Source organism: Crocuta crocuta, unplaced genomic scaffold (assembly GCF_008692635.1).
Source record: "Crocuta crocuta isolate KB4526 unplaced genomic scaffold, BGI_CrCroc_1.0 scaffold138, whole genome shotgun sequence".
Lineage (NCBI taxonomy): Eukaryota > Metazoa > Chordata > Mammalia > Carnivora > Hyaenidae > Crocuta > Crocuta crocuta.
Window position 1 is genome coordinate 239,665 of NW_027532585.1, and position 14,453 is coordinate 254,117.

The following is a 14,453-nucleotide window of genomic DNA, read 5'->3' on the forward strand; positions in this document are numbered from 1 at the left end:
GCTCGAACCCACGAACCGCGAGATCATGACCTAAGCGAAAGTCGGACGCTTAACCGACTAAGCCGCCCAGGCGCCCCTTGGCTTCGCTGCTTTGTAAGTTTCTCGAACTCCTGTGATGTCTGGGGTCACGAGTTTGCATATTCCAAAGGGCTAAGCCGGGACCTTGCTTCGTTTAGCTGGTGGGCGATCATCCCTGGGCAAGCACCCAGCAGTGCTTCTAAACAGCCCCTTCCCTCTTGGACATCTGCAGACTCACACTCGCTTTTCCGAAGGTTTTAGTTCTGACGCTCTCTGTGGTCCCCCAGGACTGCGGAAAACCACCAGGAGGCTGCTCTTTCTCTAGAGCCAGTGTCCTCAAACCCCCACCACACAGCTGCACAGGGATGGGCCCCAGACTGGCTGTCACACGCAGCAGCGGTGCAGGCTCGTGGTGACGAGAGGAATGAGCAGTGACAGGGGACTTTTCTGACTTGGCACAGTTAGTTCGGAGGTGACATAAATAACATCATTCATTGTCTTCTTCCCCAAATACTGTGCTCCTTGGCTAAAGAAACCATTCTGTTTAATCTTTGAGAAAAAAATCAGGTTCTAAAAAAATCAGCTGCATCGTCCCATTTTGCATGGAGAAAAAAAACCTATCAGTGTCCCTAAAATGATTCTGAGAGGTTTACCTGCCAGACTTGTGAGTGATGGGCATAATAAAATTATAATACATATAATAGTAAGAATTTATGATAATAATTTTATAATAAATGCAATTTTATAATAAACAGATTAATAGTTTTATAATAAAAGTAATAAAATCCCAGTGGATTTTATTTTCTTCTTTGGATTTTCTTCTTTTTTCTTTGACAAGCTGATATTATTAGAAATAACATTTCCTGGGGTGCCTGGGTGGCTTAGTCGGTTAAGCGTCCGACTTTCGCTTAGGTCATGATCTTGCGGTTCGTGGGTTCGAGCCCCACGTCGGGCCCTGTGCTGACTGCCAGCTCAGAGCCTGGAGCCTGTTTCAGAGTCTGTGACTCCCTCTCTCTCTGACCCTCCCCTGCTCACGCTGTCTCTCTCTCTCTCTCTCTCCTAGAAATAAATAAAACATTAAAAAAAAATAACATTTCCTGTTCTAAAAAATAAAAACTGAACCTGTCACGCTTATTTGAAAATACACCATACCTCCCCATGAAAACATAAGTGAATCCCTTAAACCCCGTATTGAACACAAGAACGCAGGCATGGGAGAGGGTATGCTATGTGATACTGCTGATTAAATATTCCAGCTAAATGGCCAAGCTAATTAATGGTGAAAGTTGGGATAGTATTTACTTTCGAGGCATAGTGACTGGGTGGGAAGTGAGCAGGAGCGGGTGTCTGGGGTGTGGATGACACGCTTTCAGTTTTCAACCTGGGAGCCGGTTACATGTGCGTGCTCACCTTATGGTAATTCATCAAGCTGCATCGTAGATCTTCAGCATTGCTTTTCATTTTTTTTTTTTAATATCGCGTTAAAATATTATTTATCTGAATTACTGAGTATTTGGATGCAAGGCGAGCCTCACCCTTGCCCCAGCCCTGTCGGGATGGGAAGAAGTATCCACAGGGCATTTTCCAACAATCTACCCCATTGGGCCACTCTTACCAACTTATCAAATCCCTTCCTAGCATGGGCATGTCTGGAAAGCACACAGTATCCCAGGGATTTCAGACAGAATAAACATGATACGGAGACCTGATTATGGGGAGGAAGGAAGAACTAAGGAGGCAAACGGGAAGATGTGGTAACCCAGAGACTCACAGCAGAAGGAAGCCTGCACTGTCCCTTGGCCTGAAGCGACACAGAACCAGAAGCAGGGCCATTTGGTGGATGCTGGGACATAGGAGGCAGGCAGAAGCCATGAAGGAGACACAGCCGCTGCTGGAAAATTCCTGGCTTCTCCGTCTCCTGTCACTATTTTCCACGGGTGGGACCCGGCCAGAAGCAAGCTGGTGAGGGAGATGGGCCAGGACTTTCGGAAAGGGGGCAGGGATGCACCTGGAAAAATGGATCCAACCTCCAGTTCCTCTGCTTCAAATCTCCCACCTTCCCAGCAACCTCCCTCCCTCCCAAGTCACCCTGCATGGGGTTTTGGCTCTCTGCTGGGAAGGAGGTCCCTTTGGCCTATGTCTGATTCTAAGGTGATCATTAGACTAAATTTACCTACCTTGGTATCTGCATAGCATCAAGGATGCTCCATCACTTTTCCAAAGATGCCAGATAACATGCTACAGTGGGCACACCTCAGATGACCCTTTGTCTTGACCCTTTCCCCTGAGTATGGGTGGAACATGTAACTCACTTCTAGTCCAGACACATGGGTAAGGTGGTGGGATGTCACTCCCAAGATTACCTTACACTATCTAAGACTCTGTCTTAAAAGACGAGTCCAAGCAAGACTCTCCTGTTGGCCTTGAAGGACAAGCAGCCAGGCTTTGAAATGTCTAGAGAGAAAGACTCCCAGCAGGGGACCGCAGTGGGGGTAGAGGGGCGCCAGGGCTGGGCGACCTTCTCCCAACAGCCAGTAAGCCGCCAGGCCCCCAGTTACACGGCTACAAGAAATGAATCTGCCAACAACTTCATGAACTTGGACATGGGTTCTCCCCAGTCATGTCTTCAGATGAGAACACAGCCCAGCTGCCACCAGACTGCAGACTTGTGAGACCCTGAGCCGGGGCCCCGGCAAGGCTGCCTGGGCTCCTGACCCACAGCAGTGAAACATTATTGTGAAACAATGAATCTGTGTTGTTTTTAGCCACTGAATTCATGGTCCTTTGTTACACTGCAATAGAAAACGAATCCACAAAGTGAGAAGGCTCTCTACCTCACTTTCTCCAAACCACTGAGAACCATTTGAAAACGCAGATGGGAAATAAGTCACTCGGTACCTTGTAATTGTTCCCGTCCCTTCCTGCCTCCTGTTCTGGCTGAGCCAAAACTGCAGGGACAGTGGCCTGGTGTGGCCTTGTCCTGTGCAGCAGACAGAGATGCACCAAGTGCTCCCAGCTAGAGTGTGTTGTCACTGCCAATGCTCCCATCACAGTGCTCCTGCACAAGCAGAAAGGTAGGGCTGACTTCTGGGTGCTCCGAGGTCAAGGATGGTGACTGGACTCACATCTGGTACCTTCCATCCACAAATGATAGAACCATGGTGCTCTGGTTTGAATGTTTTCCCAGAACTCCTGTGTTGAATCTTAACCCCCAAAAGTGACGGGTATTTGGAAAGTGATTAGCTCATGATGGCCCCATGCTAACCCTTATAAAGTGGCCCCATGGGGCGCCTAGGTGGCTCAGTCAGTTAAACATCTGACTCTTGGTTCTGGCTCAGGTCAAGATCTCACGGTTTGTGGGTTCAAGTCCCACATGGGGCTCTGTGCTGACAGTGCAGAGTCTGCTTGGGATTCTCTGTCCTCTCCCTGCCCCCTCCCCCCAAATAAATAAGTAAACTTAAAAAAAAGTGACCCCAGAAAGCCCCCTCGCCCCTTCCACCATGTGAGGGCTCAGTGAGGAGATGGCCGTCTGTGAACTGGGAAGTGAGTCGTCACCAGCCCCCACCCTGAATGTGCCGGTATCTTGATGTTGGACACCCAGCAGAACTGTGCGCAGTAAATGTCTGCATTTATGAGCCCCCCAGCCTGTGCTTCTCTGTCACAGCAGCCTGACAGTGGGTCAAAGTTCTGCTGAGGTCGCTGCCAACTAAGAAAGCCATCTGAATGCTTGAGCAGTCTCTTTCATGCCATTTTATTTTCTTTTACACAGACACTGGCGAAAGAAAGAAAAATCCCACAGGTTCTTCTGGAAACTGTCAAGACATTGGGAAGATGAATGAAAAACTTGCATAGATTGGAATGCCCACAGTGTGGATTTTCAAGGCCTAGAAGGTGAACCAGAACAAAGCAAATGGGGCTTTTAGGATAGACACGATTGCCCTCTTGGGGAGGTGGGGGGAGGCTTAACAGGGGGCTAAGGCAGTCATTCCCAACTCTGGCTGCACATTAGAACGGCCCAGGGAAGGTCTGTAAAACAAACTTTAAGACATTTAAGTATCGCTTAGATACAATAAAGTGCATGCATCTCAAGGGTTTGGCTCGGTGGGTTTTCATGATCGCCACGCCAGTCGCCACAGAGAACGTTTCAGGCACCTCCAAAATCTTCACATTCCCTCCTGGTGGATATCCTGGCTCCCCTCCCCGCACCCACCTCCATGAGGGGAAATTGCCATTCTGATTTCTGACATCACAGAGAATAACTTGGGAAGCTTTAAACAACACGGATACTCGGGCCCCGCTGAGGATTATCTGGTCTCATGTGCTGGGTGGTGCTCCGGCCTGCAGACCTTGCAAAGAGCTGAGTGCTCTGATATGCAGCCAGGACAGGGAAGGCCTCCCTGGCTTAAAGCTGAGTCCCACTCCCTGCAGGGCAGCCAGGGAGGCCCCTGGCCCTCCTGAAGCTCACGGCCCAGAATTCCTTCTAGGACTACAGATAGGCTCTCTGGCAGTCAGGAGCCAGGCCAGGTACAGAATCCGCTTGGATGCTGGTGCGGCCTCTGAGGCCGATGGGCCAGGCCACAGATATTGGTGCACATCACAGGTGATGTCCAGGCAACAACGCAAGGTGATAGTGGCAGACACATGCTGCCAAACCTCCCCTCCTCCAAAAAAAATGACCTTTGACATTTATAAACTGCATCTGGCATCATAGCGATAGTTTTTCCACGTCCTCAGCTTTTTATTCTAGGTTTCTCTTTAGCGTGGCGTGGGACTGGGATCATAATTTAGAGAGTGAGCAAGCTTCCTCTGTAGATCACTGGAGATGGAAAGCCAGTGATCCCCTGAAAAGGGGTGGTGGAGAGAAAGTGCAAAAAGGACATGAAAGAGAAGAGAAAATTCCGACAAACACTCACGTGGCTTTTGCAGGACGGCTTGGAGAACCCAAACTTCTGGGTGATCTGGTTGGTCCTGAACTCCTGCCACTTGCCATCCACCAGGGTCTGGGCTCTGATCTCGTACTTCACCAGGCGCTCCGCCCGCAGGCTGATGGGGCCGTGCTCGCAGTCACTGTGTCTCACTCTCTGCAAGGAGGGCGATCCACCTTAGGTGGAACTGAAGCTGGGGTGACCCCGAGTTAGCAAAGCTTGGCTTGTTGACTCTCCTGTAGAAGGTGTGCGGAGAGCAAGGGGGTGTTCCCCGCAGCCCCACCTCCTGAGAGCATCTGCTGCTGCTGAGTCAGCTGGGACTTGAGCCCCTCACCTATAGTATCACTGGCGGACAGACGGACTGGGGTTTGGCGAGCCCAGAAAAATGCCACTAAGTGAGGCTGTACTGAATCGGAAGGTCTTCACCATCGCTTTGCCAGGATTTAAAAACCAACAGGGTTCACGTGAGCATTTGGATGGGCGTTATTACATAATAATTCACCTCTTGCATCCAGTCAACTCCATCATGTAGGAAAATGCCTGAGTCATTGAAGACCAAGCACTGACCCAAGGAAGAGATGTGACCCACTCGAGGGCACGTAAGGAGGTAGTGGCGAAGCTAGGGCAGGTTTCCTTACACATGCATTTATCCATTTACCTGCTCATGATACAAACATACCTTCCCTGTGTTCCGGGTACTGTGATTAGTGACGATAACAAAAAGACTAATGAGATATGGTTTCTTAAGGAGCTTGATGCCTCAGAGACTTCCAAGGCAAATCCTAAGGGGAACATAGCGGTCCCTGATTATAGTTGTCACTGTCATTGTCATCATCATCATATAGTGCCTTCTGTGTCAGGCCCTGTTCCTCACGCTTTGCACAAATTAATGCAGTAATACTGCCCACAACCAAGTCAGGTAGGTCCTATACCTTCCCGATTTTAAAGCTCAGGAAGCTGGACATGGGGAGGTTCATGGGCTTGCCGAGGCCATGTAAGCTTGACTCCAACTCTCTGCTCTTAAACACAGCACTCTTCTAGCACTCTTCCAAAAGTCTACAGCAGGACACTGGGTCAAAGGTCACTGCCCTCCTGAATCTGGTGTCCTGTCCATCTCCCTGCTTTGCCTCTATAAATGCAACCGTTCCCTCTTCCCTTCACTGCAGAATGACCATCTGTAAAGCACCACCCATCACGTGAAAACAGAAGATGAACTGAGCCCCAAATGTAGAGTCAGAGTCTAGAATTTAGCCCCGACTTTACCAATAGAGGCCATATGGACCCAAAGACACTCAAACCTCCCAAGTTTCTAAAAATCAAATGGCATCACATGTCTGAGCATGACTAGCAGCAGGCTTATAACACATTCCAGATTAATTATTAACTAATGATTGATCAATTCTTCTTAATTGCGTATGAATTGACTCTGAATCTAAAAGGCCATTTCAGAGACACGCCTTTCCTGTGCGCTGTCCTTCTTACCTGCATGTAAAAGCTGTAAGAGGTAGTATCATGTTTGATTCCCTTTATTTCAAAGAAGAATCCATATATGGCAATCATTTCTGAATGAGTTGTATACTCCTAAATTGGGAAGAATAAACAAACAACAAAGTGATGGGAAAAAATCTTCCGTATTCAAAGGCAAGAAGACATAGAAAAAACAAATTCTAGCTGAACCAAAAGTGGCTAATTTGACACACAAAAGTGACTAATTAAAACACAACAGCGATTTTAGCTTAGGAAGGGCCAAACTGTATGACTTCACAAACTCCATGGGTTAGTACTCAGTGATGATATTAACTGCTTTGCATATCTTCTAGTGGGGAGAGGGATGAGTTAGGCATGCTCTTAGATAATCTGTGGCCCACAGACCTATGAAACAAAGCATTTGCTCCAATTTGGATGGGCCTCGAAGATACCCCATATTCATGGTATTGCGAGGTGTCCTGGCCCCTGTGGTCTGTGGTCTGTCCACTGAGGCAGGTCTCCACAAGCAAGCGGGGAGGCCCAGCCTATCCAGGCCTGACCCAGAGGGGAGTCTCTGATGAAAGATTCAGAGCCCAGAGCCCCTGAATCACAGATTCTTTTGAGATTGCTACGGGAGTGGCTTTAAACGAGTCTGAGTACGGCAGTTTCAGGGAAACTGATCACAGGGAACTCAAGACAGAATGCAGCCACTAGGCCTGCATCCGCCCCTGGTGTCTGAGAGCCCAGATGCCTTGCAGCCAAGCTCCCTGACCCACTTTGCTTTGATTTGTGTGTGTGGGGGGGAAGGCTCATGAAAATATCTGCCCAAAATGGCTTCCCCTTGGCAACTGCAAACTCAGGCTTGGAGTGGAATCTATCCCTGAACCGTTGGCAAGTCTTGATATTTGTGGGGAAGAGAATGACCAATTCATCCCAGTTTGCCCAGGCCTTTCCTGGTTTCAGAACTGTAAGTCCTGCATCCCAGGGAAGCTTCTCCTTTCCTGAAAAACAAGGACGGTTGGTTGGTCCCCTCAAGGAGAAATTTTGGATATGCACATCAGATAAATGAATGCCCTGTCCCAGGCTCCTGTCTTGTGAATTTTATTTCTTAGGATGTGGTGGGAACATGCGGAAGAGACACAGCTGTTTTCTTTTCTGCCCTGGCCTTCCTACCAGAGGTAAGAAGCAATTATACAAAGGTCCTTCCCCAAGCGTGGGAGAGGATGGTCCTTCCCCTTGATTGGGCCCAGGGGGTCTGTACCTGCCTAAAGAGTAGCCCGAATCTCACAGCCTGGGTGGTAAGATCTTTCACGTGGGCCATGTCACCCCCATTCTCCAGCTGGAAGAGAAGTGCACACAGCTCATTGGCGATCTGACCCTGGACATGAGCATCTGTCCCCATCTCTGCGGCGGTTCATCAACCCCACACCCCCACCATGCTTGATAGAGTTCTGTCTCTGGATCTCAGACTTGGCCATTGATCCAGTCTACAGTACTTGTTGAAGCCTACTATGTGTCGGGCACTGTGCTTAATGCTTTCAGAGAACAAGAGATGAGAACAAGAAACATTTCTGAGAATTTTCCCCGGGGAAAGAAAATGTCTACATAAATAGCCTGGTCATGATGCAGAGAATGATCACGCCCATAAAGTCATGACCCCACATGGTGGGCTCCATGACATGGCAGGCTCCCACAAGGGGCAAAGGGAAAGAGGTAGGCAGGGTCAGAAGACCATGAAGAGGGTGGGTGTGGGGGGAGGGGAAGTGGGAGGAACTTCCTGAGGCGTCCAGCCCCAAGGACTGTCTCCCGCCTCCACCCTGCTCTGTTAGAGCATAGTTCTGAGTTACGTCCCAGAGAGGCTCCATTCCATGGAGTTGTTATCTGCTGTGCAGGGGCACTGGGTACTGTGGTTTGCACATTACAATAGGTATTTGTTGGGCTGAATTGAATTTTAACTAGTGACTCATAAATCTTGGGAACTCAAACACTGCCCTACTTCATCGCTAAAAACGCATGCTTGGAAACACGAGAAGTCCAACAGTGCGTGTAGACAATTCACAAAGGGGGAAATGCCACATGGAAAAATATTCATATTTACTAGTAATAAAGGGATGCATATTGAGAAATGAGATTTCATTGTTTGCCTCTCAATAGACAAAAGGGATCTGAGATAAAAACGCCCTATATGGGCTGAGCACGTACAAAGTGAAGTAAAGCTCATTCGCAGTTTGGTCCCAGACTGAATAGTATCAAGAGCAAAAATGAACATTCCTTTTTGGGCCAGTATTTTCTCTTCTTGAGAATCTCCTATAAGAAAATAATTCTAAGTAGAGTAAAATAAACCATCACGTGCAAATATATTCATTCTACAGCCACTTCTAACAGTTAACAATTAGGAGTCCTGCAAGTTTTCTGCACCAAAGGACAGGCAAAGTAGCACTGTTTATAGCAGAGCAGGTGGAAGAGCTCGCAGCCAGTAAGACACAATGAGATCTTAGTAGCGGTTGTCTTTGGATGCTGGGTCTGAGGGCTATGTCTTTTCTTTCTTTCTTTCAGTTTCTCTGCATTAAAAAAAGTTTCAATAACATGCACGTGTTACCTGTGTGTCTGTCAGGGGGCTGGGTCAGGAGGGCGGGACAGCCAGTGGTCCCTATCGGGCTCACTCCCCAGGTCTACAGTGCAACAGTGTGCAAGCCCGAAAACACCTGGCTCCGCCGCGCGAGCCTGAGCCTCCTCCCTCCACCCCTCCAGGCTTGAATCTCCTGGCTCCCCTTGGAGGAGGAATCAGAAACATCCCGACCTCAAAGGCTCTGAGGTTTCAAATGCAAAACACATCTCCAGAGAAAGCCAAGTCAGAAAAGCAATAAATTTCAATAATTGTTTCCTTGCTGAGCTGGCAACTTACTGCGTGGTAATGGTTGGCTGTAACCCGGATCAGCCAGGACTCCGGGAAGAAGTTAATGTGCCTTAGCAACTCCAGGTTTTTGCCTTGGAAGAAACACAAAGAGAACATTTTTATAGATTTATTCATAACAGGCTGATTTGCAGAGAGAACAAGGAGGAAGTCAAGGGTTGAGGACTGGAGGGCCTGGCCAGGGCCCCTGGGGGATCATAAGGTGCGCGGAGCCTGGATGGAAAGGCACAGAGCACCTTCCCCACTGAAGTGCTCACGGGTCCCCTGGCGGAGATCCTGCCCAGGATGGGAGGGCTGAGTTCAGATGGTCTGCGTCTTTGCAGGGTCCAGAAGCAGCTTGGGACAAAATGACTTGGGGTCCCTCAACCATCCCTGGGTTTTAAAACTATGCGTTTCATCTGGATAATTGGAAATGGCTTTGAAAACGGTCCCAAATGTGCTTTCATTCGCAAAGGTCTCCCTGGGGGGCCACCACCCTGGCTGCCCCAAAACACACTCCGCAGGGGGCTTTCTCCTCCTTCCAAGTCACAGATGCCTTCCCCCAGGCCCAGCGGAGGAGGCTGAGAAAGCCAGACCCAGGGCATGGACCCAGAGTCTTCTCCCCAACTGTGGGGCATGTGATCCGGAGGGGACACTGCTCTAAGATGCAGGGCACATGGCTAGATAACAATAACACAGCCCTTGGCAGCTCTTTCACAATCCATAATTCCCTTCGTCCAATATCATATTTGGCCGAAGTTGCGACTACTCCCCATTTTACAGACAGGGACACTGAGACCAGGCGGTTACATGACTTTCCCAAAGTCACACAACTTGGAAGTGACAATGCCATATCTCAGCTGATTCCTTCAGAAATGCCTGCTGAGTCTTTCCTGGGAGCTGCTGGGGGCGGGTGGAGTGGGGGACAGGTCCCCAAGAGCCTCCCCAGACTGCACTCACTCTGGCAGGGCTTACCTTTGACGATGCTGTGCAGGCGCAGACAAAGGAAGAGTGGCACCAAGCTCTGTCCCGTATCCTGATCCAGAAAGGAATAGTTCCTGGAGAAGCTGAGCAGAGGTACAAAGAGGAACCAGAGACTGTCATAAAACTCCTTTCTGGAATTGGCGAGGGCTCATGAAAGTCATGTCAAAGAGACTGGGGGTTTTGCCAGTCAGGGGCAGATGGTGCTGGGTTCTCTCTGGATGGGTGAGGTGTGTGGATGCAGGGGGCAGCTGGGACAGCCTGGGTGAAGGCTGACCCCACAGGTTATAATGAGACACTGGTCCTAGACCCCTTCTGGCCATGGCTGAGCTACGCACATTGCAGGTGCACAACGCATACTTAGAAAGTAAGTGACTGGCGGTAACACTGTGTTACTTTCGGGAGGATTTCAAGATACATTTTCTCACTTGAGTCTCACAAGCATCTTGTGGGCCAGACAGGGCAGGTATCATCGGCCCCATTTTACAGATGGAAAAAACAAAGCCTCAATTAGGACTTGAGCCCAGGACTTTGTATTCCTCCTCTACACATGCTGCCCTTTCAATGGTGGCCAATTTAGGCCCTTCAAAGGTGCCTTCTGGTCAGGTTAAAAAGAAGGAAAGCGGGTGACGAGTTTCAGGAGCTGTTCTTCCGCGTTTGCTGTCCGTACTAAACTCCAGTTAATTTCCACCCACGGCTGAAGGTCAGGGCTGGGTTGAGACCAGATTTCCCTTTGCAAACACGCGTACACACAGGCACACAGCTACCACTCTTGTTTTGCAACAACTTGTTTCATAAAAGGGTCACTTTTCACCAATGGGGACAATGGGGGTGATTTTCCGAGTCCCTTTGGAAATGCAAAGTCATTCCCTCAAGGCAGATGCGTATGAGACGCTTGCAGATTATTTTTCCATGAATCAAGAGTGGATTCCAAATCACACCCTGTCTCAGCCAGACTGAAGGCACCATTGGCCCCGTGTCCTGCCTCTGCGGGAGGCATCCGCCAGCCTGCTGGGGACCATTCGCTTCCAGAAGTCCTAGGAATTCCTGGGACTCCCATGTCCGTGGTCCCAGGAGATAGTTTAGGGATGTTGAGGCACATGGGGTGGGAGAGGGGCAGGAAGACAAATGAGTTGATTCAATTCAGTGATTATTTATCAAGACTCCACTGGGTGCCAGTCTCTGGTGGTAGACAGATCAGGCATAAATAAAGGAAGGCTGATACTTTCAGGGACAGTGCAGCTCTACTGATCCCAGAACCAGCCCTCCGTTAGCCAGCGCGCGTGCGGCGGGGCTAGTGTGGGCCAGGCCCGTGCCCAGAGAACATGCTATCTTAGCTGGACAAATAACACTCACTCGCTTCCTTCCTTGCCTCTCTCTCACCATGTAACGGAGGAACAAGCTAGGTGACATCCTACTGGATGCAGGTATCACGGAGGGAAGAAGGGGCCAAGCTGGCACAGTCCCCCCAGCCAAGCTAAGTGCCCTGGGGAATAAGCCTGCGCCCCCAGCAAGGGCCCCTACAGCCTCCTGCTGCCCCAAGAAGGGAGCAGTTGCTAGAGTTGCAGGTCAGAGACAGTTTCAGCCCAGAAAGCTGGACAGTTAGAGGACAGCACATCCCCTGTGACCCAGAAGCCCCCAGGCACTGACTCTGCAGCTTTGTGGGACAGAAGCTGGGAGAGAAAGGAAGCCAAGACCCTGAGTCTCCTGGGAGTGGCGCTCAGATCTGACAGCCCATCAGCCAGGAGGTCTCCCGACAGACCCCCTCGTCCAGAGGATTCGAGAAAGAGCTTTGATGAGACAGGCGATTGGACTTTAAGATCCCTTTGGGTCACAGGAAAATGGCACTGATGGTGGCTGACTTACGAGGTCACGAGTCTGCTCATCCATTGCCTAATCATGCTTCTGTGAGCTTGGGCTGGAGTCAGACAGACTAGGTTCCAGTCCTGGGCTGGCTGGCCATCAGTCACGTGATAGAGCCTCCCTGAGCTCCAATCTCCTTCTCTGTCAAGTGGGGGCGACAGCCACATGTGCCTCCGTGGGTAGCAAGAAAAAGCAAAGGTGATGGTGCTGGGCCCAGCTGCTGGTGCTCAGGGAGGACTCCATACCTCATGAGGACCACCACTGTCCTCTCATCCCCGGGAAAGTGACCTGGACTCAAGCTGGCCAAGCGCATGGAGTTGTTCTTGGTGACATTCATTATCACTGCCAACCTCTGAATTGCCCAAAACATGGACCATCTCAGAGGAAGAAAATGGCGGCTTCAGCTATTGATTTTCTAAAATCTGAAAGCATCAGAGGGATGTTGTTCAACACCTTGAACCAATGCATACAGCTCTGTCCACAGAGACTGGTGAGGTGGATTGCTGCAGACCCAGGACTCTACCTAGGCCTCCTCTCCACTGTCTGAAGGCACAGGCATCCGCTTCTCTCTGGCTCTGGTAATGATGGGCACATTCACCTGACTTCACGTAACGTCAGAAAAAGCCGACACGAAGCTGGGGGTCTTCCTTGCATGGCTCTGTTGGTGGGATCAAATGCTGGCGTGGCTTCTCCTGGCACTCAATGCCATCTGTACATTGGGTTTAGCACTTTGGGTTTAGGACTGACTTTTCTGGAACAAACATCAGGCCATGGTGTCTGCCTCCTACAGTTCTTCAAGAAACCCTTGGGGCATGACCCCATTGGGGTGAATAGTTCATAGGTCCTTGAGACTGAAAGACACACCCAGGTTGGCTCTGGGTCTTGCTTTCAAGGGCTCAAGGACAAATCTCTCACAGACTTCCTGAAAGGCAATGCCCGGGACAAGTGTCCCTCTGACTGGCACCGCTTGTAATTTTAGAGCTGCTGTTAGCCACAACCTTCTCACTTCCCCCATCCTGTCATCCGTTGGAGTCATTTACCCTTCCTGTGAGTGTCTGACTCAGAGCCCTATGACCCCAGCACCTCAAATTTTAGCCTTAAAATATCTACTTTGGAATTCCGACACATGATATTCCATGGATGAGCCTTGAGGACTTTATGCTCAGTGAAATAAGCCCAATGTGAAAGAACAAATTCTGTGCGATTCCACTTACATGAGGTTCCTGGAGTGGTGGAGTTCACAGAGGCAGAAGGAGTTGCGGGGCAGGGGGACAGTGGAATGGAGATCCGTTAATTGTTATATGGATAGGGAATTGCAGTTTGGAAAGATAAGAAAACACATGCTGCAGATGGAAGGAGGGGATGATTGCACCACGGCTTGAACATACTTAATTGCCACTCAATGATACACATAAAATTAGTTAAAATGGCAAATTTTATCTTTTTTTAATTTAAGTTTTTAATTTTTTTTTTTTTTTGAGAGAGAAACAGAATGCAAGCGAGCAGGGAGAGAGAGAGAGAGGGAGACACAGAATCCGAAGCAGCTCCAGGCTCTGAGCTGTCAGCACAGAGCCCGACGTGGGGCTTGAACTCATGAACTGTGAGATCATGACCTGAGCCAAAGTTGGCCGCTTAACTGACTGAGCCCCCCAGGTGTCCCTAAAATGGCCAGTTTTATCTTAATATTTTACTATAGTAAGAAAAGAATTAGGATTAAAACATTACTTCATTTCTGTGAAAAATATTTGAAATAATAGTTTAAATTTTAAGGTGAAGCTGGAAAAAGAAACCTGCACTCTTTGGGGCAATCCCTCATAATGAGAGGGGCACATGGTTGTTTTCAAAATGTAACTCAGTGTAGACCCGGGTGTCTTCAGAAAGCCAGGAACCAAAACCTGGTCCTCTGGCCTCCTAACCCCACAGTGCAGTAAATGAAACACTTCTTTTCTTAAATGTTTTTTAATTTATTTTTGAGAGAGAGAGGCAGCATGAGCAGGGGAGGGTCAGAGAGAGAGGGAGACACAGAATCGGAAGCAGGCTCCAGACTCTGAGCTGTCAGCACAGAGCCCTACACGGGCCTCGAATCCACGAACCGTGACATCATGACCTGAGCCAAAGCCGGACGCTCAACCGACTGAGCCCCCCAGGCGCCCCAAAATGAAACACTTCTGACTGCAGCTCCCACCACCAGAGGTCACCGCCCTTCAGCACCTCCCACCAAGGTCCTTTTCTTCAAGTCTGAACGAACTTGCAACTAACTTGCACGAGTCCTAAGATGTGGGTCTTGCTCATGTCCCTGCAGGAAG

The 14,453-nt window shown here is 49.4% G+C and overlaps 1 protein-coding gene across 3 annotated transcripts in view; it reads right to left on the reverse strand.

Moving 5' to 3' along the window:
- Nucleotides 1-3,753: 3,753 nt before the first annotated feature.
- The window catches only part of BTBD16 (BTB domain containing 16), a 45,387-nt gene continuing 34,687 nt past the window's right edge, over nt 3,754-14,453 (reverse strand). For 2 of the 3 annotated variants that reach the window (XM_077779501.1, XM_077779500.1), the window contains exons 11-16: nt 10,279-10,370; nt 9,316-9,398; nt 7,672-7,749; nt 6,426-6,524; nt 4,932-5,099; nt 3,754-3,902 (exon numbers count right to left, since the gene is read on the reverse strand). In XM_077779501.1, the coding sequence (XP_077635627.1) occupies nt 3,834-3,902; nt 4,932-5,099; nt 6,426-6,524; nt 7,672-7,749; nt 9,316-9,398; nt 10,279-10,370 (589 nt within the window). In that variant the 3' untranslated portion in view covers nt 3,754-3,833. The remainder of the gene's footprint in view (nt 3,903-4,931; nt 5,100-6,425; nt 6,525-7,671; nt 7,750-9,315; nt 9,399-10,278; nt 10,371-14,453) is intronic. The other variant, XM_077779502.1, reaches the window with a different exon arrangement.